This window comes from Tamandua tetradactyla, chromosome 20 (assembly GCF_023851605.1).
Source record: "Tamandua tetradactyla isolate mTamTet1 chromosome 20, mTamTet1.pri, whole genome shotgun sequence".
Lineage (NCBI taxonomy): Eukaryota > Metazoa > Chordata > Mammalia > Pilosa > Myrmecophagidae > Tamandua > Tamandua tetradactyla.
This window is the reverse complement of record NC_135346.1, coordinates 10,233,651-10,257,809: the sequence shown is the minus strand read 5'-3', so window position 1 is coordinate 10,257,809 and position 24,159 is coordinate 10,233,651. Positions and strand designations below refer to the sequence as shown.

The 24,159-nt window shown below is 37.6% G+C and overlaps 1 protein-coding gene across 9 annotated transcripts in view; it reads left to right on the top strand.

The window, feature by feature from the left end:
• The window catches only part of LOC143664910 (meiosis-specific kinetochore protein-like), a 150,817-nt gene that overhangs the window by 25,656 nt on the left and 101,002 nt on the right, over window positions 1-24,159 (top strand). For all 9 annotated transcript variants that reach the window (XR_013166669.1, XR_013166668.1, XR_013166673.1 and 6 more), the window contains exons 7-9: window positions 8,729-8,768; window positions 21,547-21,611; window positions 23,811-23,881. Coding sequence is in view for 3 of the 9 variants with exons in the window: in XM_077138355.1 (XP_076994470.1) it covers window positions 8,729-8,768; window positions 21,547-21,611; window positions 23,811-23,881 (176 nt within the window). In the remaining 6 variants the exon portion in view is untranslated. The remainder of the gene's footprint in view (window positions 1-8,728; window positions 8,769-21,546; window positions 21,612-23,810; window positions 23,882-24,159) is intronic.

Genomic DNA, 24,159 nt, shown 5'->3' with positions numbered 1-24,159 from the left:
TCAATTTTCTGAGCGTGATCCGTTATCTTCTGCTGGCGTCTGGGCATTTAGTCAGATTTCCCTGGGTGTTCGACCCCACAGGTTGAAAGATTTTTCTGTGCAATCTCTGGGTTCTGTTTTTCTTATCCTGCCCAGTAGGTGGCGCTCGTGGCACACGTTTGTCTACGGGTTCCACCAGTGAAAGTTGCTGTGGGTCCTTTAACTCTGGAAAATTCTCGCCGTAGGGGAGGTTCGGCAGCCGAAGCGTCTTGGAAGAATGCCAGCCGGCCTGGGGTTCCGAATGCGGGGAGGGTCGCCGGCCGCCGCAGCACGGGAGAGCGTCCGGCCGAATTAGCTAGTCGGCCCGGGGCGCCAAGCGTGGCGGGAGGGCGCCAGCTGTCGCAGCCCGGGAGAGTGCACTGTTCCCAGCCGGACGGGGGAGTCACGTGTTTGGAAGGGATCCCCCGGTCACTGTTCTCCGCAGTCTGGGGATTTCCGACCCAACTATCTCAGTTGGTCCGGGGGGCCTCGCGTGGTGGGGGCACCAGCCGCCGCGGCCTAAGGGGACCGCCTGTCCAATTCTACCAGCTGGCCTGGGAAGGTGGAAGGGAGGGACTCCGGTCGCTTGCCGTCCCACCCAGGAAAGCCCGTGCCCCTTGGTGATCTCACCGGAGCTGGTTCTCCCAGATAGTCAGCCGTTTCAGGATGGGGTACGCCGTCCCTTTAATCTCCCTCGTGGCTCCGGGAGCTGCTCTGTATTATCTCCACTCCCCCAGTAGCTGTTCTGAAGGAGGAAAGGTGAGGGCGGCAAGGCTGTCGAGGCTGGTGGCGGAGGAGCCGGTGAAGGCAGGGGAAGAGGGCACCGTGGTGATTGGAGAGCCGCTGGAGCAGGAGGGGAAAGAGGGGGGAGAAGGAGGGCGGGCGGGTTGGCTGCTGCAGGGCGTGGGCGCTGCGCGGCGGGCCGGCAGAGAAAGAGGGGGGAGAAGGAGGGCGGGCGGGTCGGCTGCTGTGGGGCGTGGGCGCCACGCAGCGGGCCGGCGGAGCAATGGGATTCGTTTCTTGACATATGTTATTTTTCACACAATAAAAAGAAAAGTCGAATGTGATGATAAAATATTTAAGCCCTCTAGTTTCCTATATTCTGGAGCAGCTAGAAGGAAAAATATGAGAGGATCTATGGTAGCCAATGTCAGACTCTGGAATCTGTTCTGTAACCACTTTTTGAAGAGTGCTTTGGAAACTATTGCTTTTTTATGTCTTTGTTTTGTATATATATTATACTATACAATTTTAAAAGTTAAAAAAAATAAAAATGAACAAATAAAACGATGTATGACACCTTGAAGAAAAAAAAAGAAGCAAGTGCTGATATAGAAGCTGCAGCAAGTTATCCAGAAGATCTAGCTAAGATAATTGGTGAAGGTGGCTACCTAAACAACAGATTTTCAGTGTAGATGAAACAGCTTTCTATTGGAAGAAGATGCCATCTAGGACTTTAGTAGCTGGAGAGAAGATGTCAATTCTTGGCTTCAGAGTGTCAAAGGATAGGCTGATTCCCTTGTTAAGGGCTAATGCAACTGATGACTTTAAGTTGGAGTCAATGCTCATTTACCATTCTGAAAATCCTAGGGCCCTTAAGAATTATCATAAATATACCCTGCCTGTGCTCTAGAAATGGAAAAACAAAGCCTGGATAGCAGCACATCTGTTGGCAGCATGGCTTGCTGAATATTTTAAGCCCACTGTTGAGACTTACTGCTCAGAAAAAAAAAAAAAAGAGAGAGATTCCTTTCAGCATATTGCTGCTTATTGACAGTGTACCTGGTCACCCAAGAGCTCTGATGGAGATGTACGATGAAACTAAATGTTGCTTTCATGCCTACTAAATTGATACCTATTCTAAAGCCTGTGGCTCGAGAAGTCATTTCAACTTTCAAGCTTTATTATTTAAGAAATACATTTTGTAAGGCCATACCTGCCATAGATATTCCTTTCAAGGATTTGGGCAAAGTAAATGAAAACTTTCAGGAAAGGAATCACCATTCTGGATGCCATTAAGAGCATTTGTGATTCACAGGAGGAGGTCAAAATATCAACATTAACAGGATTTTGGAAGATGTTGATTCAAACTCTCATGGATAACTTTGAAAGGTTCAAGACATCATTGGAGGAAGTAACTATGGAGGTAGTAGAAATAGCAAGAGGGTTAGTATTATAAGTAGTAACTGAGGATGTGATCTCATGATAAAACTTTAACTGATGAAGAGTTACTTCTTCCAGATGAGCAAAGAAAGTTTCTTGAGATTGATTCTACTCCCAGTGAAGATGCTGTGAACATTGTTGAAATGACAAAAGATTCAGAATATTACATAAACTTAGTATAAAAGTAGTAGCAGGGTTTGAGAGGATTGACTCCAATTTTGAACGAAGTTCTAATTTGGGTAAAATGCTATCAAACAGCATTGCATGCCACAGAGAAATCTTTTATGAGAGGAAGGGTCATTTGATAATGGCAACTTTCATTATTGTCTTATTTTAAGAAATTGCCACAGCCACCCCAATATTCAACAGCCCCACCCTGATCAGTTAGCAGCCGTCAATACTGAGGCAAGATTCTTCACCGGCAAAAAGATTATGACTTGCCGATGATTCAGATGATGATTAGCAACTTTTAGCAATAAAATATTTTAAAATTTACGTATGCACATTTTTTTTAGACATAAGGCTATTGTATACTTATAGACTACAATATAGTATAAACATAACTTCTGTAGGCACTGGGGGAAAAATTCATGTGATTCAATTTATTGTGATAAGTTTGCTTTATTGGAGTGGTTTGGAACTGAACCTGCAATATCTCCTGTGAAGAAACGTGATTCACACCCCACCCCACGTATACAGCACTGCCATCTAGTGGCAATTTTCCCCCTGCAATTTAAAAAAGCATTTGACCTAGATTTGGTAACAAATGGTAGCCACTGATGGTTTGCCAACTAATCGTTTGTCAAGTAAGCAAATGTATTTTGTATATAATGTCCATGCCAACAGTCTAATTACTGATCTGCTGTATATGAACAGAAAAGAAAAAGTAAAAAATCTCTTATGAGTTACCCTAACTATACCTGGCTATAAATCTCCTCTGACTTCCCCCTCTACTCAAAGATGCCTCTACTCAGATTAGACTACATCAAAGAAAAGCATAAGTGCAAGCTTCTAGAAGTAATGATGAAAAATAATCCTTAAATGCAATGATGATCTGGATCACGCGCACATATGTGCTCCTGCCATTAGTTCCAAGTCCTTGGATATGGCCCACCAAAATAGCTAATAGCATGTAACTGGAAGGTGAACTCCTTATGAACATCTTTTATAAAGTTATAGAGGCCTCTAATAAAGTTTTGTAATATATATCTTAAATATAGAAATAGAAAACTAAAGATTAAACATATAATTTTTTGAGGTACTACTTATAGGAAATTACTGAATAATCAAAAGCTGGTAGGAAACTAGTATAACCTATGACTTTATAACCTTTTAAATGATATAGGTTAAAGAAGAGCTTTCCAAACATTTTCAAGTCATGGCACACAGAAGATAAGAACATTTTTACACATACTGGTAAAAATGCAGTAGCCTGCTCTCTGCTGGACCCCTGAGGGCTGAAGGGATCCATATTTTGTTCACAATCGATAGGAATGCCTGTGCTAAAGGATCAAATGTAAGTGAAAGTCCTAATGGAAGCATGCTGACAAGCACTGAAGCCGCTAGAATTCCTTTTGAGAGTTCTTAGAATTCCTTAAATAAGGTTACAAAAATTACTTTCTTTTATGTAGAGAAGGTTCTTTCTTACTTAAAATCCCTCCATTGATGTGAGACCCTGGTTAAGAAAAACAATGATCTTAGTGTCATACAGGTTAAATCGATATGGCAGGGTCACAGTGCCCTCCCTGGTCACCCAGGGTCCAAGACATACTGCTGTATAGTGTATGCTTTAACCCTGTAGAACAATTCTCACTACTTGGACACTATTTTTAGTTATTACCCTTGCTGCCTTTCTTCTTTTTAAAAAAAAATTCCAGAAGTTTCTCTTCCCGAAGTTGGAGAAACCATGTTTTTAAATTTGAGTTATTTCAGATCACAAATTCAGAGACTTGTGAACATGAGGCTTCTATTCAGTCTCCACAGGGAGATAATCTATTCTGATATTAGTTCAAAGAAAGTTACAGTATTGTGCTTGGAATATAGAGAACCAAGTTATTAACTTTTTGCTATTACTATAATAACAGCTTAGTCAAGTTTACTGTGATCTCTTAGAGATCATGGGAACAAGTTATTTTGTTTTCTTGTAATGACAGTACATTTCAAGATACTTTTGCTTTTAAGAAAAGTCCTGGTACCCTAAGTTTCCCTTTAAATTAATTTTTAAGGGGACACATTTCAATAATGTGTCAAAAAGAGCCAATAAACAAATATTGAATTACATTTTGTTAGGATTTTTTTAACCCTCAAACTTCAGACTGCACAATTTTGTGTGTCTCTTACTCTGACCATGCTGCACTTTTCCATATACCACAGGCCCCCCATACGTACGAAGCCAGGAGGAAGGCTGACATGGTCTACTTGGAGCCAGTAGTTAGGAGTATGATAAGTCTGGATAAAGCGCCTATGGACAAAATATAATTTACCATGAGGTTGAAGTTCTTCAGTGTAAAGAAGGGAGCAAAAATGACCAATACTTGCAATAATTGTTACAAAAGATGGAAAATGTCGTAGCTTCAAATCAGCAGCCTCATTCTTCTACAAGATTCTTTCATCCTTCTTCTGAGTTATCTTTCTGTTATCAGCTACAGAAAGCTTTCAAGTCATTTCTTTGGAAACAGCATCCTCTCTCTTCTGTGCTAGTATATGGAGATGGCCAACATGATGAGAGGCATTCCTGAGGAAAAGAATGGAAGATTTGACTGAGGTTGCAGCTGAAATTCTTCTCAGACTGCCTGCTTGGAACCACCCTTCAGGCCCTAATGAAGAAGAAGCTGAGAGGGTTGAGCTGCATGTGAAGTCAGGTGGAATTTCCTGGTACTGCCCCTGAGACCTCAGTATCCAATAATCTAGCCAAATGATTTTTGACAAGGGTTCCAAGTCTTCTCAATGGGGAATGAATAGTCTCTTCAACAAATAGTACTGGGAAAAGTGGATCTCCAAATGCAGAGAATGAAAGTGGACCCCTACCTTACACATTATACAAAAATTATCTCAAAATGGATCAAAGACCTAAATATAAGAACCAAAATTCTACAGCTCCTAGAAGAAAACTTAGATAAACTCTTCAGGACCTCGTGTCAAGCAATGAATGGTTTCTCAGACTTAACAACAAAAGCACAAGGAACAAAATAAAAATAGATAAATGGAACTTGGTCAAAATTTAAAACATTTTTGTATTAAAGGACTTCATTGTGAAGGTAAAAAGATAATCTATAGAATAGGAGAAAATATTTAGAGACCAAGTATCTGAGAAGGATTTATAAAGAATTCAGAATATATAAAGCTCAACAACAAAAGACATATAACCTGATTAAAAATGGGCAAAAGATTTGAATAGATATTTCTCCAAAGTAGATACACAAATGTAAAAAGCGCATGAGAAGATGCTCAACCATAGCCATTAGGGAAGTGCAAATCAAAACCACAGTGAAGTACCATTTCAAAACTCACTATAATGACTTCAATTAAAAGGAAAATATCACATGTTGGAGAGGATGAGGAGAAATAGAAACACCCATTCATTTTTTTGGTGGGAAAGTAAAATGGTTAGCTACTGTAGAAAAACATTTTGGCAGTTCCCTGAGAAAGTTAAATACAGAATTACCATATGACCTGGTAATCCCACTCCCCCAAAGGACTGAAAGCAGCAACTTGAACAGATATCTGCATGTGTGTCGGTTTGAAGCTATTGTGTACCCCAGAAACGCCATGCTCTTTAATCCTCATTTAGTATTGCTGGGTGGGATCTTTTTTATTGTTTCTATAGAGATGTAGCCTACCCAATTGCTTTTTATTAAATAGTTCCCATGCAGATGTATCTTCACACATTCAAGGTGGGGTTGCTTACTGGAGCCCTTTAAGATGGAACCATGGGCAGTGCAATTGTGGCTCAGTGGCTGAGTTCTCACCTGCCATGGCAGAGACCTGGGTTTGATTCCATGCCAAAAAAAAAAAGAGGGAACCATTTTAGAAAAAGCTTGAGCACCATCAAAACTGACAGAGACAACAGAATGGACGGAGGCTGGGGAAAGCCACTGAAGATTCCTGGAGGGAAAGCTAGCAGACATTGCCATGTACTTTTCCAGTTGAGAAAAAAAAACCCGAACATCATCAGCCTTCTTGAACCAAGGAATCTTTTCCTGGATTCCTTAATTTGGACATTTCTATAGCCTTGCTATTTACTTTGGACATTTTCATGGCCGTAGAACTGTAAACTAGTAACTTGATAAAATTCCCCTTTTTAAAAGCCATTCCATTTCTGGTATATCACATTCTGGCAGCTTGCAAACTAGAGCACATACTAATAACTGTTCGTAACAGTATTACGAACAATTGCAGAAAAGATGGAAGCAACTCAAGAGTCCATCGATTGTGGTATATGCATATACAATGGAATATCATTCAGCCATAAAAAGGAATGGAATTCTGATACATACAACAACATGGATGAACCTTGAAGACATCATGTTGGGTGAAATAAGCCAGACACAAAACAACAAATATTGTGTGATCTCACTGGCATGATATAATTAAAATAAGCAAATTCGTAGAATCAAAAACTAGAATGCATATTCCAGGGGCCAGCATAGGGGAGTTAATGCTTAATGGGTAAGAGTTTCTCTTTGGGGTTATGGAAAAATTTTGGTAATAGACGGTGGTGACGGTATAGCATAACATTGTAAATGTAATTAACATCACTGAATTATATTTTTGAATGTGGTTAAAAGGGAAAATTTAAGATTGTATATATGTTACTAGAAGAAAAATAAAACAGCAACCGTAAGGCTTTATAATACAAACAGTAAACTGTAATATAATCTATGGACTATAGTTAATCACATGTTTATAATGTTTCAGCAATTATAACAAAGATAACACTAATGCAAAGGGTTAATAATAGGGGAAACTGAGTGTATGGGTTTGGATGCTTGCCTTCCTTGTGAGAGAACAGGGTTTGATTCCAGGACCATGAACCTAAAAAAACAAACAAACAACCGAAAGAAAAAAAAAAAAACAGTAATAGGGAAAACTATATGTAAGGGAACTCTATTTTCTGCATGATTTCTCTGTGAACCTACAACTTCTGTCTAAAAAAAATGAAAAGATAAAAAGACTGAGTAGCTTTTCCATTAAAGGAGACTAAAAATACATGACGACTATGCAGAGGTACCAGCTCTTACAGAACATCAACTAGTTCCACCCCCTAGCCCATATTATTGACAGCCCCTTCCAACATGAAAAATTTAGAATGGGCATACCCCAGATACCCCTAAAGAGTGGGAAAATGCTCAAAGGTGATGGTAGAGTTATACAGAGAAATAAGTGTTTAACAAATGAGTATGATTGCTGAATCATTATATTGATATTTCTTTTAATCTCCAGTGTCTGGGAGCAGCTAGTAGTAAAACCTAAAAATATGGAATTGTAATCCATACCAAACTCTAAAATCCGTTCTACAACTAATTGTTGCAATGTGCTTTGAAATTTATTGCTTTTATGTGTATATGTTATTTAAAGAGATGGAGGAGTATAACAGAGAAGATAGAATTTAACAAATGAGTGTGACTGCTGAATCATTGTATTGAAATTTCTGTTGGTCTCCAGTGTCTTGGAGCAGTTAGAAGAAAAAATAAAAAATTGTGTCATTGTAACCCATACCAAACTTTAAAATCTGTTCTGTAACTACTTGTTAAAATATATTTGGAAATTTATTGCTTTTTTATATATATGTTATATTTCAATTTAAAAAGTATAAAAAAATACATGACTACTAAATGCAGTATGTGATCCTAGATGTGTTCTGTCTGGACCAGAAAAGCTAGGGACATTGGTGGGACAATTGGCAAAATTTGAGTGAAGTCTGTAGATGAGATGATATTATTCTATCAGTATTAATTTCCTGTTTTGGGTAATTGTGCTGTGGTTATATAAGATGTTAACATTTTGGGATTATGGATGAAGGGTATATGGGGATTCTTCATACTATTTTTGCGATTTTTTGTAAATCTGAAATTAGTATTTTAAAATGAAAAGCTAAACAGATAAAAAAATTTTTGAAAGAACCATGAAACTTGGGTTTATGTTTTGGTTATACAGCTATTAGCTTTGTAACTTGAGCAGTTATTTTTTTCTTATATGGATAATGGGGATTAATAAATTGGTCTATTTGCCTGACAGAATTGTTTTAAGGATCAGATAAGATAATAAATGTAAAAAACTCTGAGGAACTATCCAAATGCAATGTTACAGATTCTTGTATCTTATAAAATTTTGCAGCAATTTTTCCTTACTTTGGTAATTTGGAAATACTCCTTAATTTAACTGGTAGATGTTAAAAAAAAATAGTACAAAACGATAAAATCATGAAAAGGAAATTATACTGTCATCATGTATTTTAGGGGAAATCATTATTTTGGCTTGAGTAATTTTAGGTTCTAATCTATCTTGAAATTATCTTTCTAAGAGACTGTCTATTTCTCTTCTCTAGGTACCTCTTCAGAAGAGTATCAGAAATGCAATAGGAAAACGTAAGACCTAAAATTTTAAAAGTTGTGCTTTTGAAAGCTGTGGGTCAAGCCATAAACAGAAGCATTCACTCATTCAGTAGTTTTTGATGACTTTCTATGTACTGCAATTATTCTAATTCCTGGAGATAAATAGTGAACAAAATTGATTTTTAAAAAATCTTTCCAATAAATTTGCGTATTGACTTCTCCACTTCTGTAAAATAGGCTGTTAGAATTTTGATTGGAATTGCATTGAATGTCTATGTTACTTTGGATAGAATTGACATCTTAGCATTTAGTCTTCTAATCTATGAGCATGGAATGTCCTTCCATTTATTTAGATCTTTTTTTTAAATTTCTTTGACCATAGTTTTATAATTTTCCATATATAAGTCCTTTGTATACATAGTTAAGTTTACGTCTAGATATTTGATTCTTTTACTTGTTATTGTAAATGGAATTTTTTCTTGATTTCCTCCTCAGATTGCTCATTGCTGTTGTGTAGAAATACTACTGTCTTTTTGCATATTTATCATACAGAATTTAGCCACATTGCTAAATTTGTTTATTAGCTCTAGTAGCGTTGTTGTAGATTTTGAGGGCACTTTATGGGATCATGTTATCTGCAAATAGTGAAAGTTTTATTTCTTCATTTCCAGTTTGGATGCCTTTTATTTCATTTTCTTGCCTAATTGCTCTGGCTCGAACTTACAATACAATGTTGATTAACAGTTGTGCTATTGGGCTTCCTTGTCTTATTACAGATCTTTGAGAGAAAGCTTTCAATCTTTCACCTTTCAGTATGATGTTAGCAGTGAGTTTCTTATATATACCCTTTCACATGTTGTGGAAATTACCTTGTATTCCTACTTTTCTAACTGTTTTTATTAAGTATGCTGGATTTTTTCAAATGCCTTTTCTGCATCAATTGAGATATGTGACTTTTTCTCTTCTCTCTGTTAAGGATTAATTAATTGAGTTTCTTATGTTGAACCAGCCTTGCATGCCATATGTATTTCCCACTTGATCATGGTGTATAATTCTTTTAATGTACTGTTGGATTTGGTTTGTAAGTATTTTGTTGAGGAGTTGTACATCTATATTTATAAGAGAAATTGGTCTGTAATTAATTTTCTTTTCTTGTAGTATCTGTATCTGGCTCAGGTATTAGGGCGATGTTGGCTTTATAGAATGAGTTAAATAGTGTTCCCTCCTCTTCATTTTTTTTTTTTTATAAGAATTGGAGTAGGATTGAGTTAAGTCTTCTTGCAGTGTTTGGTAGAAGGCTGTGAAGCCTTTTTCTCTGGGCTTTTCTTTGTTGAGATGTTTTTGATTGAGTCTCTTGTAATTGTTCTGTTGAAATCTTCTATATCCTTGAGTCAGTGTAGGTTGTTTATGTGTTTCTATAAATTTGTCCATTTATCTAGGTTGTCTAATTTGTTGGCATGCTGTTGTTCTAGTATCATCTTATGATACCTTTTATTTCTAAGGAGTCTGTACTAATGCCTCTGCCCCCATTTCTGACTTTATTTATTTGTGTCTTTTCTTTTCTTCTTTGTCTGTCTAGCTAAAGGTTTGTCAATTTTATTGATCTTTTCAAAGAACCACCTATTAGTTTTATTAATGTTCGTTATTGTTTTTAATTCTCTATTTCATTTATTTCTGCTTTAATCTTTGTTATTTCTTTCCTTGTGCTTTCTTTGGTTTTAATTTGCTGTTCTTTTTCTGGTTCCTCCAGGTGTACAGTTAGGTCTCTGATTTTGGCTCCTCTTCTTATTTAATATAAGCTTTTACGGCTGTTAATTTCCCTCTGAGCACTGTGTTTGCTGCCTACCATAAGTTTTGATCCGTTGAGTTCATTCATCTCAATATATTTACTTATTTTCCTTGTGATTTCTTCTCTGACCCATTGATTGCTTAAGAGTGTTATTTAATATCCATATATTTGTAGATTTTCCAGTTCTCTGCCTATTATTGATTTCCAACTTTATTCCTTTGTAGCCAGAGATGTTTTGTATAATTTCAATCCTATAAAATTCATTAGGGCAACAGGACTGAATATAAAAACTCAGAAATGGACAACACAATACTACCTAACTGTAATGTAATTATGTTAAAACACAATGAAGCTGCATGTGAGAATGATAGAGGAAGGAGGGCTGGGGACATAAATGAAATCAGAAAGAAAGATAGATGTTAAAGATCGAGATGGTATAATCTAGGAATGCCTAGAGTGTATAATAATAGTGAAATGTACAGTGTACAAATTTTAAAAATGTTTTTGCATGAGGAAGAACAAAGGAATGTTATTACTGCAGGGTGCTGAAAATAGATGATAATTAATACTTTAAAATGTCACCTTATGTGTGAGACTAAAGCAAAAAATGTTTATTTGTTACAAAATTTATATTTTGACTAGAGCATTTCCTAATATAACTCGTGTAGATAGTTTGATTGAATGTCATAAGTACTTGGAATCTCAGGCAGGACATGAGATTTTGTTGGTTTGTCCAGAGTGATACCCCGATGAATCCCACAATGATTTGATCAGTGACTGGAAAAGTATTTGCAAGCCCCCTTCGGGGAATGGTGAGAGTGGGGAGAAATTCAACTTCCCCAAGTTGAATTCTTGATATTCTCACAAGCAGTGTGGACAACCAAAGCTATAGGCAGAGCCCCCAGTCTTGGGGTTTGTTCATATGAAACTTAACCCCACAAAGGATAGGTCAAGTGTACTTAAAATTTAGGCCTACGAGTCATCCCCAAGAGAGCCTCTTTTGTTGCTCAGATGTGGCCTCTCTCTCCAGCCAACATGACAAGCAGTCTCACCACCCTCCCCCTCTCTGTATGGGACATGACTCCCAGGGGTGTGGACCTTCCTGGCAACGTGGGACAGAGATCCTAGAATGAGCTGAGACTCAGCATCAAGGGACTGAGAAAAACCCTAGAATGAGCTGAGAATTAACATCAAGGGATTGAGAGAATTTTCTCGACCAAAGGGGAAGAGGGAAATGAGACAAAGTGTCAATGGCTGAGAGATTCCAAACAGAGTTGAGAGGTTATCCTGGAGGTTATTCTTACGCATTAAATAGATATCACCTTGTTGTTCAAGATGTAGTGGAGAGGCTGGAGGGAACTGCCTGAAAATGTAGTGCAGTGTTCCAGTAGCCATGTTTCTTGATGATGATTGAACAATGATATACCTTTCACAATGAGACTCTGTGAATGTGAAAACCTTGTGTCTGATGCTCCTTTTAGCTACTATATCAACAGAAGAGTAGAACATATGGAATAAAAATAAATAATAGAGGGAACAAATGTTAAAATAAATTTAGTTTGAAATGCTAGTGGTAAATGAAGGCGAGGGGTAAGGGGTATGGTATGTATAATCTTTTTTTTTCTCTATTATCGTTTTATTTCTTTTTCCGTTGTCTTTTTATTTCTTTTTCTAAATCGATGCAAATGTTCTAAGAAATGATGAATATGCAACTATGTGATGATATTAAGAATTACTGATTATATACGTAGAATGGTATCATATCTTAATGTTTTCTTTGTTAATTTTTTTTAATTAATAAAAAAAGTTAAAAAAAATACAATTAAATTAAAAAATTTATTAGGGTGCATGAGTGGTTCAGTGGTAGAATGCTTGCCTTCCATGCGGGAGACCCAGGTTCAATTCCTGGACCATACATCCAAAAAAAAATTTTTTTTATTGACACTTGTTTTGTGACCCTACATATAGTCTATCCTAGATGGTCCATATGCACTTGAGAAGAATGTGTATCCTGCTGTTCTGGGATACATTATTATGTATATGTCTCTTAGGTCTACTGTTTTTATCATATTACTAAAGTTCTCTGTTTCCTTATTGATCTTCTGTCGAGGTGTTCTGTCTGTTGATGAAAATGGCATATTAAAGTCTCCACGTATTATTGTAGAGGGTGCCTATTTTGCTATTGTTTAATAGTCTCATGTATTTTAGAGTGCTGTGGTTAGGTGCATCATTACTTATGATTGTTATTTCTTCTTTGTGGATTGACCCTTTTGTTAGTATATAGTGTCTTTCCTTGTCTCTTGTAACAGCTTTTGACTTTGTCTGTTTCATCTGATATTAGTATAGCTACCCCAGCTCTCTTTTGTTTACTGTTTGCATGGATTATCTTTTCCATCCTTCCACTTTCAACCTGTTTATGTCTTTAGGCTAAGATGAGTCTTTTGAAAACAACGTATAGTTTGATCAGGATTCTTTATCCATTCTGTGAATCTGTGTCTTTTGATTGGGGAGTTTAACCCATTAACATTGTGTTGTTATTGTAAAGGCAGTACTTATTTCAGCCATTGTGCCCTTTGTGTTGTTTTTTTTTTTTAACTTTTTTTATTGTGAAATATATTTTAAAAAAGGAATAAATTTCAATGTACATTTTAGCAAGTAGTTATGGAACAGATTTCACAGTTCGGTATGGGTTACAGTTCCACAATTGCAGGTTATTCCTTCTAGTGCCTCCAGAGATCAACAGAAATGTCAATATATTGATTCAGCAGCCCTACTCATTTGTTAAATCCTACCTTTTCTGTTACACTCATTTCTCTTTAACGTATATACCTAAAAGCAACACATTTCAAAGTACATCACAACAAATAGTTATAGAACAGATTACACAGTTCATAAATTCCTCAATATTATGTTTTTATTTCCACCTGCTCAAAGATACTGGAGGCTAATAGAAAATATCATTAAGATGATTCAGCACTCATTTGTTAAACCCAACTTTCTCTGTATAACTCCACCATCATCTCTGATCTTCCTTACACTCTGTAGGGGTTTTTTTTTTTTTTTTTTTACTTTTTTTCTTGCATAGTATAACATGTATACAAAACAAAGAAATAAAAAAGCAGTTTTTTCAGGCACTCCTCAAAAAGTAATTACAGGGTAGATCCCAGAGTTTGTCATGGGCTACCTTATGATCCTTTCATGTTTTTCTTTCTGGCTGCTCCAGAATATAGGAGGCTGGAGGGCTTAAATACTTTATCATCACAATCAACTTTTTTTGCCTTCTTTTTTTTGTGAACAATAGCATATATGCAAAAAAGCTATAAACTTCCAAGCACAGCACCATAATTAGTTGTAGAACATATTTCACACTTTGACATGAGTTACAATTTCACAATTTTAAGTTTTTACTTCTAGCTGTTTTAAAATACTGGAGACTAAAAGAGATATCAATTTAATGATTCAGCATTCGTATTCATTTGTTAAGTCCTATTTTCTATGTATAATTCCACCATCACCTTCAATCTTTCCATACCTCTCTTTGGGGTTGTTTGGCTATGCAGTTCAAAATTTTTTATATTGGAAGGGTCTGTCACTAATATCGGGTAAGGAGATGGAACTATCTGATGTTCTGGAGAGGCTGGGCTAGGTTTTAGGACTTATCTGGACCCATCTGGAGGTTATAGGCTTCTGGAAAGTTATTCTAGTGCCCGGAGCTCTTATGGAATCTTATATATTGCCCTAGGTGTTCTTTAGGATTGGCTGGAATGGTCCTGGTTGGGAGTTGACAAGTTATGATAGGTAGCAAGGTCTACCTGGAGCTTCTGTAAAAGTAACCCCCAGAGTAGTGTCTTGACTCTATTCAACTCTCTCTGCCACTGATACTTTATTAATTACACTTCTTTTCCCCGTTTTGGTGAGGATGTAATTGATGATCCCATGGTGCCAGGTCTTGATTCATTCCTGGGAGTCCTCTCCCAAGTCACCAGGGAGACTTTCACCCCAGAATGTCATGTCCTATGTAGAGGGGAGGGCAATGATTTCACTTGCAGAGTTGGGCTTAGAGAAACTGAGGCCACATCTGAGCAACAACAGAGGTCCTCCAGAAGTAACTCTTAGGCATGCCTATAGGTACTCTAAGCTTCTCCACTATGTACATAAGCTTCACAAGAGTAAGCCTCATGATTGAGGACATGGCCTATTGATTTGGGTATCCCTGAAGTTTGACATGGTATCAGGGGATACCCTGATGGTAAGGTTTAATTGTTCCATAGTCTTTCTCCCCTCCCTCAGGGGACTTTGTCAATACTTTTTGATTATCTGGTTAATGTACTCTAGGATGTTTCCAGGCCTTACAATAATCTATACAGGATTAAAGGACCTCTGTCTTATTCTGTGCTTCCTGTGTTTCACTTGTTCAAATGAGCTATACAGATAGGTTGGATTTACAGAAAATTTTAGTTCCAGATCAAACAGACCTTTCTTCCATTGGTCTCAAAGAGTATTGTGTGGTTCTAAAGTATAGACACTGTTTTCCTTACTCCTGTGTTTTGAATTACTTTAAGCCCAACCTGTTCGGCTCTCTTCTTATCTCTCAAGTATCAGGTTATATATATAAAACAGACTCTCAAAATCCAAAAATAATAATTGCCACTCCGTACTTAATGTGTCTGCTCTACAAGCTTACAATCTAGGCCCCTGCTCTCTTATAAGCATTTTCTAAAGGTGACCATACCATCATTGTTTTTGTTTCTGGCTTATTTTGTCTCACCAAATGTCCCACATGTTCATTCACATCGTTACATGCCTCACGACTTTGTTCCTTTTTGTAGCAGCCTTCTTTGTCTCTTATGATGTCTTTACATTTAAAGTCTATTTTGTCTGATATTAGTATAGCTACTTCCGCTTTCTTTTGGTTACAGCTTGTGTGGAAAATCTTTTTCTGTCCTTTCACTTTCAATTTATTTGTTTCCATGTGTCTAAGATGCGTCTCTTTTAAGCAGCATATAGCTGGATTATGTTTCTTAATCCATTCTGCCAATCTGTATCTTTTAATTGGTAAATTTAGTCCATTAACATTCAAAGTTATTACTGAAAAGGCGTTTCTTGATTCTACCATCTTATCTTTTTTATTTTGTTTGTCAGATCTATATATTCTTTTCCCTTGGTCTCTTTGCATTCTTTAAATTACTCTTAGTTGTACGCTTCAATTCTGTGTCCTCCTCCAGACCTCTCCTTTCTTTTTTTTTTTTTTTTTCAGCCAGCAGAACTCCTTTTAGTATTTCTTGTAGGGCTGGTCTATTGTTGACAAATTCTTTCAGGACTTTGTCTGTGAACACTTTAATCTCCCTCAATTTTGAAGGACATTTTGGCTGGGTACAGAATTCTTGGCTGGAAGTCTTTCTCTTTTGGCATCTTGATATATCATACCACTGCCTTCTTGCTTCCAGGGTGCTAGTTGAGTAGTCTGAAGTCAGTCTTATTTGATTTCCCTTGTATGTAATAGAATTGATTTCTCTTGCCACTTTCAGGATTCTCTGCTTTTCTACAATATTTGACAGTCTGATTAGTATGTGCCTTGGGGAAGGCCTATTTGGATTTATTCTGTTTGGAGTTCTTTGAGTTTCTTTGAGTTGTATATTTATGTCCTTTATGAGGGTTGGAAAGTTTTCCCCCTTTATATCCTCAACTACTCTTCCTAGTGCTTTATTCCTCTCTTCTCCTTCTGGAACCCCAATGATTTTTATTTTTGTGCACTTTTTTTTTGTCTATCATTTCCCTGAGTTCCCACTGAATTTTTTCCATCTTTTTTGCCATTTGTTGTTTTGAGTCTTTGAAGTGAAATTATCCTGTCCACTATATCACTTATTCTTTCTTCTATCTCCTCAAATCTGGTGTTGTGTGCCTCGAGTATGTTTTTTATTTGGTCAACAGAGTCTTTAATCTCTGTGATTTCCACTATTTTTCTATTTATTCTTTTAAATTCCTCTTTGTGCTCTTCTACTGTCTTTTTTATCTCCTTTATGTCATTTGCTATCCCATTTATTTTATTAAGTAGAGTTGTATGAACATCTTTGATTAGTTCCAATGTCTGTCTCTCCTTTGTTGTTTTGATTTGGTCATTAGGCAGGGCTGCATCTGTCTGCATTGTGATATGCTTAGTGATATTCTTCTATCTTTGTGGCATGTAAATATCTTGATTGATTTACTTTGGGAGTTGATTTCTTTCAGTAGTCTAAGGCCTTGTGTTTTTGGGGTGGTTGTATAGCAGGGAGCAGGGCATGGGGTGGAGCACTCAGTACAATGATTTGTTTCAGGGCAGCTATGGGCGCAGGTTGGGGATACTATGCTGATGCTTGTGAACGTGGGCACTCAGTGGTCAGGGAGGATGTAGCTGTGCGGGTGCACCAGTCTCGGGGGCATAACCCTGGTGTGCACTGGTCTAAGGCATGAGGCCCTTTGTGCGCATGCATAGAGTTATAGCAGCAGGTCAGTGTTATTCCTTCATGGATTGGGGACAGATGTGACCCAGCTGTGCTGGTCGGCACTTTCTCAGAGCTGGGAAGTGAGGCTGAGGGCTGTGCACATGCGCGGTTCTAGGACTGCTGTAAAGTGCGGTTCCCAGAGCTGAATGATGTGACTGGGGGCTCGTGGCACATGTGCGAGCCTGGGAGTGCTATAAACGGATGCACTGAGCTCAGGCAGGGCCTGGTGAGGCTGTGCAACACTGTGGGCGGGGGGCTGGAGTAGCCTAGGTATGGAGTTCAGTGCCTGCGGCCTTTATGTGCTGGCAGCAACCTGCAGCGAAAAGGGAGAGGGAGGTGTTGTGCGAAAAAGGGACAAGGCTTTGAGCCTTCTGGAATGTTACACAGAGATAGAACAAACCAGGCCAAGGCTCCGAAGTTTCAGGAAGTAGGTTTTATTTTCTATGGTCATAGAGCTCAGCCGAGTAGCCTTTGAAAGTCTGAGCCCTGAACAAAAGGTTAATATCAGTTTTTATAGACAGGATGACCTGTTAAAGACAAGGTAAATGATTGGCTGGTTTAAATTGGTAAGAGTGCAAGGCTGGGTTACAAAAGCATGTGGGCCGTTAAGGAAGGGGTCTCCATCCCAGGAATGTCTTATGTTGCCTACTTGCAGTTTCACCCTTTCCTGGAGGCTAAGGGAGGGACTCCTATTCCAGGAATGTGTCTTATCTTGCCTACTTGCAGTTTCACCCATTCCTGAATGCTAAGGGTGGGGGTTGCGGATTTTCCATGGAAGAGGCAGCTGAACCAGAAGAAGAAGTGGGTGGGGGAGGCCTGCCTGCTCCAAAGCCTGCTTGCTATAGAGGTAGTGCTTGGGAGGGGTGGGGAGAGGTAGGTTGGGCTGCACTTGGGGTGGGGGTGGGGAGCAGGTATGTGCACTGGGGGCTGGTGGGTAGCACCTGGAGCATGGGGAATGGGAGTGGGTCATGGGGTTCAGGTGCATGGAGGATGTGCTGAGTCGTTGGTCACGGGGCTGCTCTGGTGAGGGTAATGCTCCCAAGGAATGCAGCTGGCTTACTTCCTAGTTCCATGTTCCTGTCGGTGCATCTCACCTCTGCACCAGGCTCTAGCTTAGTACCTCTCAGTTCCTCAGCCTCTGCAACCAGGGTTGCCACATGTGGTATAGAAGTTACCACATGTGGTGACTCCCAGGTCAGCCATACTCCTGAATTGCCACCTCAGTCTCCCTCCTGACCCTTCTCTAACTTTTCTGTGGGGCAGGGCTAATCTCGAGCTGCTCTAGTCGACCATCTTCTCGGAAGTCCTCGCTGTGTCCTTTGTTTTTTACCTATCATATCTTCTTGTCTCTCTTTTCCTTTATTCAGCCTGCTTTTCTATAAAGTTGAACCTTTGTGCTGTATGTGTCTGATCTCTTTCTCATTTCTGCTTCTGTATATTTTCAGAATATTTTCTTTTTTGTTACCCTGGGGATTGTATTACCTAACCTACACATATAACCTACTAATTTGAAAAGATATGAACTTAACTTTAATAGCATACGTATCATTTGCTCCTTTATCACTTCATTTACCCCTTTATGTTGTTGTGTCCCACATTATGTCTTGGTATTTTGTGTGTCCAGTATCAGGCAACATCACTATTTCTTATTCAATTGTATTTCAACTCTTAAAGGAATTAAAGATTAGAGTTATATATTGAGGATACACTAGTATTGGGTTTTGCCTTACCCTTTTAGTTACCTTTACCGAAGTTCTTCACTTCTTCACGATACTCCCAAGTCACTCTCTCCTGTCTTTTCCTTTCAACCTGAAGGAGTCCCTTTAGTATTTCTTGTAGGGCATGTCTTTTTGTGATGAACTGTCTCAGTTTCTGTTTATCTGTGACTCTCCCTCATTTTTGAAGGACGGTTATGCCTGATAAAGTTTTTGGCTGGCAGTGTTTCTCTCTTTCAGTACCTTAAATATATCATACCACTGCGTTCTCACCTCCATGGTTTCTGATAAGAAATTGGCACTTAATCTTATTGAGGAGCCTCTGTATGTGATGAGTTGCTTTGCTTTTGCTGTTTTCAGAATTAGCTCTTTATTTGACATTCTAATTAGTATGTGTCTTGGCATAGGTTTACTGTTTAGAGTAAGTTGCACTTCTTGGACATGAATATTTATGTCTTTCATGAAAGTTGGGAAAGTTTTGGCCATTATTTCCTGAAATATTCTGTCTTCCCCTTTTCTCTTCTGTTTGCTTTCAGGAACACTCATGATGCGTATATTCCTACATTTCATGTTGTCATTTAAGTCCAGTAGATACTGCCCAATATTTTCTATTCTTTTCTCTATCTATTCTTTTGACTTTATGTTTTTGATTATCCTGCCTTCTAAAGCATTGATTTTTTTCTTCTGCCTGTTTAAATCTACTCTTGTATGCCTCTAGTGTATTTTTAATCTCCTTTCTTGTGCCTTTCATCTCCAAATTTTCTGCTTTTAAAACTTTCTAATTCTTTTGCTCACACCTCGTCTTCTTAATATATTTTAGCTGTATATCCACCTTTAGTTTATTTCTGTCCATATTTTCCTTCATTTCCTTGAATTGATTTAGAACAGTTTGTTGGACAAACAACTTTGATTAGGTTTTCCAAAGTTTGTGTCTTCCTCTGAAGTTTTCATTTGTTCCCTTGACTGAACCATAACTTCCTGTTTCTAAGTATGGCTTGTAATTTTTTGCTGTTGTCTAGGTTACTGATTATTTTGTGCCAACTCTGAAGGTCAATTTCTCCCTCTTGCCTAGGGTTTTGCCGTTGATTGGCTTTGTGTTAAGGCTCTTCTTTGACACGTGGTCCAACTTACTCTGGCCTTTAGATAACCTGTGGTTTACTGTTCAGGTTTTCTCAGCTCTTCTGCACCTGACTCTTGGCCTTGATATGAAATATGATTTTTAAGATTGCCCTCTTGTATGTGATTGTTTCGCCTCCAGAAAAAAAGCTTCCTTTCCTTTGTTTCTTTTCTTGGAATTGTGAGATGTTCTGTTTGTTTTTGTGCAGTTCATATGATTTAAATTGTTTTACTCACTAAGTGTCCCCTTTTCTTTATACCTTTCAGTATTGGGACCCATCCTGTCTTACAGAAGTTCAGTTTTGTTCCCTTTTTTGTGAGACTTTTCTGCCACTGGTTACTTCCCCAGTAGGTATCCTGCTCTGGGGAGCCAGATTGGGTCAGTCCAAAATGGTCATATGTGGGTGCACCAGCAGTCAGAGATTAGGTTGAATGTGTGACCAGTTGAGTGTATGCCTCTGGCCAACAGTTCTACCATAGTCTCTTTTATTTCATGGAGGCCTTTTTGTACATTTGTACTAGTCAGCCACTTGTGTTTTACCCTGGTCTCGGTGGACTTGGGTCCCTGTACCTAGATGTGGGTGTGTTTCTAACTCTCTGCTCTGAGTGGTTCTATTGTCTGCATCCAGAGCAGGCTGTCCCCAGGCCATGCTGCCTCTGTGTGACTCTTAAGCTGTTTAGGACTAAATGAGAGGGAAGAGTGCAGACTGGTGGGTCCAGGTCATAGAGCATCTAGTTTTTGGTGTTTTTTTTTCCCTTCAATTGTGCGATTTCCCTTTCTTCAGTCTCTGTCATCTTTCAGAGTACCAGGCAGAATTTGTTCTTTTATTAGTTTTTTCTGAAAGAAGACTTTCCCAGGGGATGTATGTCACCATATTGATGATGTCACTCTACACTGGACTTTTTATTACCTAGAAATGACTGTTTATTATCAGAGAGTGGGCATAAAAGCAGTGAAATCCATCTGAAAACTCATTCAGAGCAAGAAAGTACAATTTTGACAGAATGAGTTTAAGGGAGAAATAGAAAGTGTAAGTTGCCTTCAGCTTACTGAATTTGGCTATTCAGAAAACCAGTAATAGAAATTTAGAAAATTCCTGTTCTCACAACTGATTTTCAACTCCATTGTCTTGCTAAGAACTCAGAAGTCCCATTTTAGTGGTCACAGTCTGCACTTTGGTCCTTCATTTCTGTTTGTATTCCTCTTATAGCAGCTAATCTTCTCCTGCATATTTGGATAGAATTGGGAGAGTCTTGTTTGTGGACATGCAAAAGAGAAAAGATTATTAAAGTTAAAAAATGTTCTCTCATTCTCTCATGTTACTTGAAATCCTTGGCACAAGAATCCTGGGAAACAGGATTGCTATCTCTTTTGTATAAATGAGGTAAAACTAAAACTCAAGTTAGATTAAGTAATTTCCCAAGACTGTTCAAGTAAGAGTACCAGAACTGGGGTTTAAACCCAGATCTGTTTGATTCTAAATACTATGCCTTGTCTTCTGCACATAATGACATACCGTTTATAAATATATTAATATATTGCCTTTTATTATTAAACTACTTTTGTTTATCTATATATGTTAAAAATTTTTCTAACGAGTTATATTTTTCTGCAGGATAATTTTGTATAAATGTTTTTAAGAATTGTTTGAGCATACTCAAAAATTACTGAGATTGAGAAAATATCATTAATATGTTCTTATTTATAGAGTGATGACATTAACAGACCAAAATATTTCTCCAGAATCCAAGGGTACTTCAAATTCAGAATCAGGTAACAAATAGTGAAACATTATTTTCATGATTCTCTCTTTCTTTATTTTTGCCATAATGCAGAATTACCAAAGGAAATTGTTAGCCCAGGAAAAAAACAATATTTTGTTAGCTTGAAATGAAGTTATGTGGAGTTAGAAAGTGATTCTTAACTATCCCCACAGGGCTTATCATTTATTCATTTTATAAACATTTAATGAATATGTACTCTGTGAAAGGCATTGCTATATATACAGTGGGGATATTCCCACTGTACACATTTCCTCCCTCTATGAGTTTCACCGTTGGAGACAAAGAAAGTAAACAGATATATTGGAGTTATGTGTGATGATTGAAAAATTAAAGAGACCAACAATATGCTAAATGGTATAGGCAGTCTTTTGTTAAGTTTATTATTAGAATAAACTAAGCGGGATTTTTACATCCTTATTAACCTGTGCTGTATCTCAAATTTCTATTTATTTCTTTCCTGCAACAATATATAGCATCTATTTGGGGGTAAACTTTGAAGAATTGCTGATTTTGCTCCTAATGGTTGTTTATTCAAAATATGAACTAAAAAAAATTTATAATCTTCACTTTAAGAAGTTGTTTTAGAGAGGCTGTGCTGGAGGTCGCTCTTTTTTTTTTTTTTTTTAACATGGGCAAGCACTGGGAATCGAACCCGGGACCCAGGTCCTCTAGGCAGGGCAGGCGAGCATTCTTGCCTGCTGAGCCACCATGGCCCGCCCTGGAGGTCACTCTTACGCAAGCTTCAGTTAGACCTTGCTACCTATCATAACTTGCCAAACCCCAACCAAAGCCATTCTAGTCAATCCTAAAGAACACCTAGGGCAATATATAAGATTCTACAAAAGTTCCATGCACAAGGGTAAGTTTCCAGTAGCCTACAACCTCCAGATGGGTTCCTAGACCAGGTAAGTCCTGAAACCTAGAGGCCCCAGCCCTTTCCAACATGAAAAAGTTAGAATGACCATAGCCCAAATACCCCTAAAAAGGGGGATAGAAAGATCAAAGGTGATAGTGGAGTTACACAGAGAAGATGGGTTTAACAAACAAATATGATTTCTGAATAATTAAATTGGTATTTCTTTTAGTCTCCAGATTCTTTGAACAGCTAGAAGTTAAAATGGTAAATTGTGGAATTGTAACCCATACCAAAGTCTGAAATCTGTTCTACAACTAATTGTTGTGCTGTGCTTTGAAATTTATTGCTTTTTTTGTATATATGTTATTTTTCACAAAAAAGAAAGAAAAAGTCAATTATGATAATAAAAAATTTTTTATTCCTTTTAGCCTCCTATATTCTGGAGCAGCTAGAAGGAAAAATCTGAGAGGATGGTATGGTAGCCCATGACAAACTCTGGGATCTGTCCTATAACTGCTTATTGAAGAATGCTTTGAAAACTGTTGCTTTTTTCTTTCTTTGCTTTGTGTATATGTTATATTATAAAATTTTAAAAAGTGTAAAAAAAGTTGTTTTAATGAATATTTACTAAATGTCAGGCATTATGTTAGAAACTGTGAGTATAGAAACGATTAAGATAGTTTATATCCTAGAAGAAATCCATCTATTGATAAAAACTGCATTTGTAAAAGCACAGTCCCTAGAAAGGAATTTCATCTTCCTGTTTCTAGGCTAATCATTAGAAGGAGGATTTGTTTTATAGTAAGATAGCTTGTGAACAAGAGTAAAGAACTAATGAAAGGGAGTTGCTGTGGGAGTGAATAGGAGAACTGTGAGTAAAGTTAGCATAGGTAGACATCTCTTTGAAGAAACTTGCCTATGGACAAGAGGAAGAAGGAGCTATAGGAGAAGGAGGATGTGGAATAGAGGGAAAGTTTTTTTTTAAGATGAGAGAAGCTTGAGCAAGTTTTAAGTACTGATAGAAATATTGCAGAATAAAGGTAAAGCATGAATGTACAAAAGAACAGAAATGATTGGATAATTAATAGTTGTAATCACATACAACTTTCTCTACTAATTAAAAGAAAAAATTTTATCCAGTTTTTTACTTCTATGAAGCCTGATGCTGTTGAAAAAGTTATTTTTAGGAGTATTTTCTCCTATCTGTTAGCACTATTATAAAGGCACAGTCTTTAAAATCAGTATTTCCTAGTTTGAGGCCTCTTATGCTCTGTACATATAGGTAATGATAGCCTAAATAATTAGAATATTAAATTATGTTTTTATTTACAGACACTGCAGCTTGTGAAATTTCACTTGCTAAAAAAACTTTCCCTCCAAGCCCTGGAAAAACAAAGAAAAAAGCAAGTATTGAAGAAGAATAACTACATAAATCATAAATTTAGTTAATAAAGGACATTTTGGGGAATGCTTTTTATAAGGGGGAATTTATTAAGGCAAGTTTACAGTTCCAAGGCTGTGAAAATGTCCCAATTAAAGCAAGTCTATAAATATGTCCGAATTAAGGCACCAACAAGAGGTTACCTCCACTCAAGAAAGGCTAATGAAGTTCAGGGTTTCTCTCTCAACTGGAAAGGCACATGGTGAACATGGCGACTTCTGCTAGCTTTCTCTCAATATA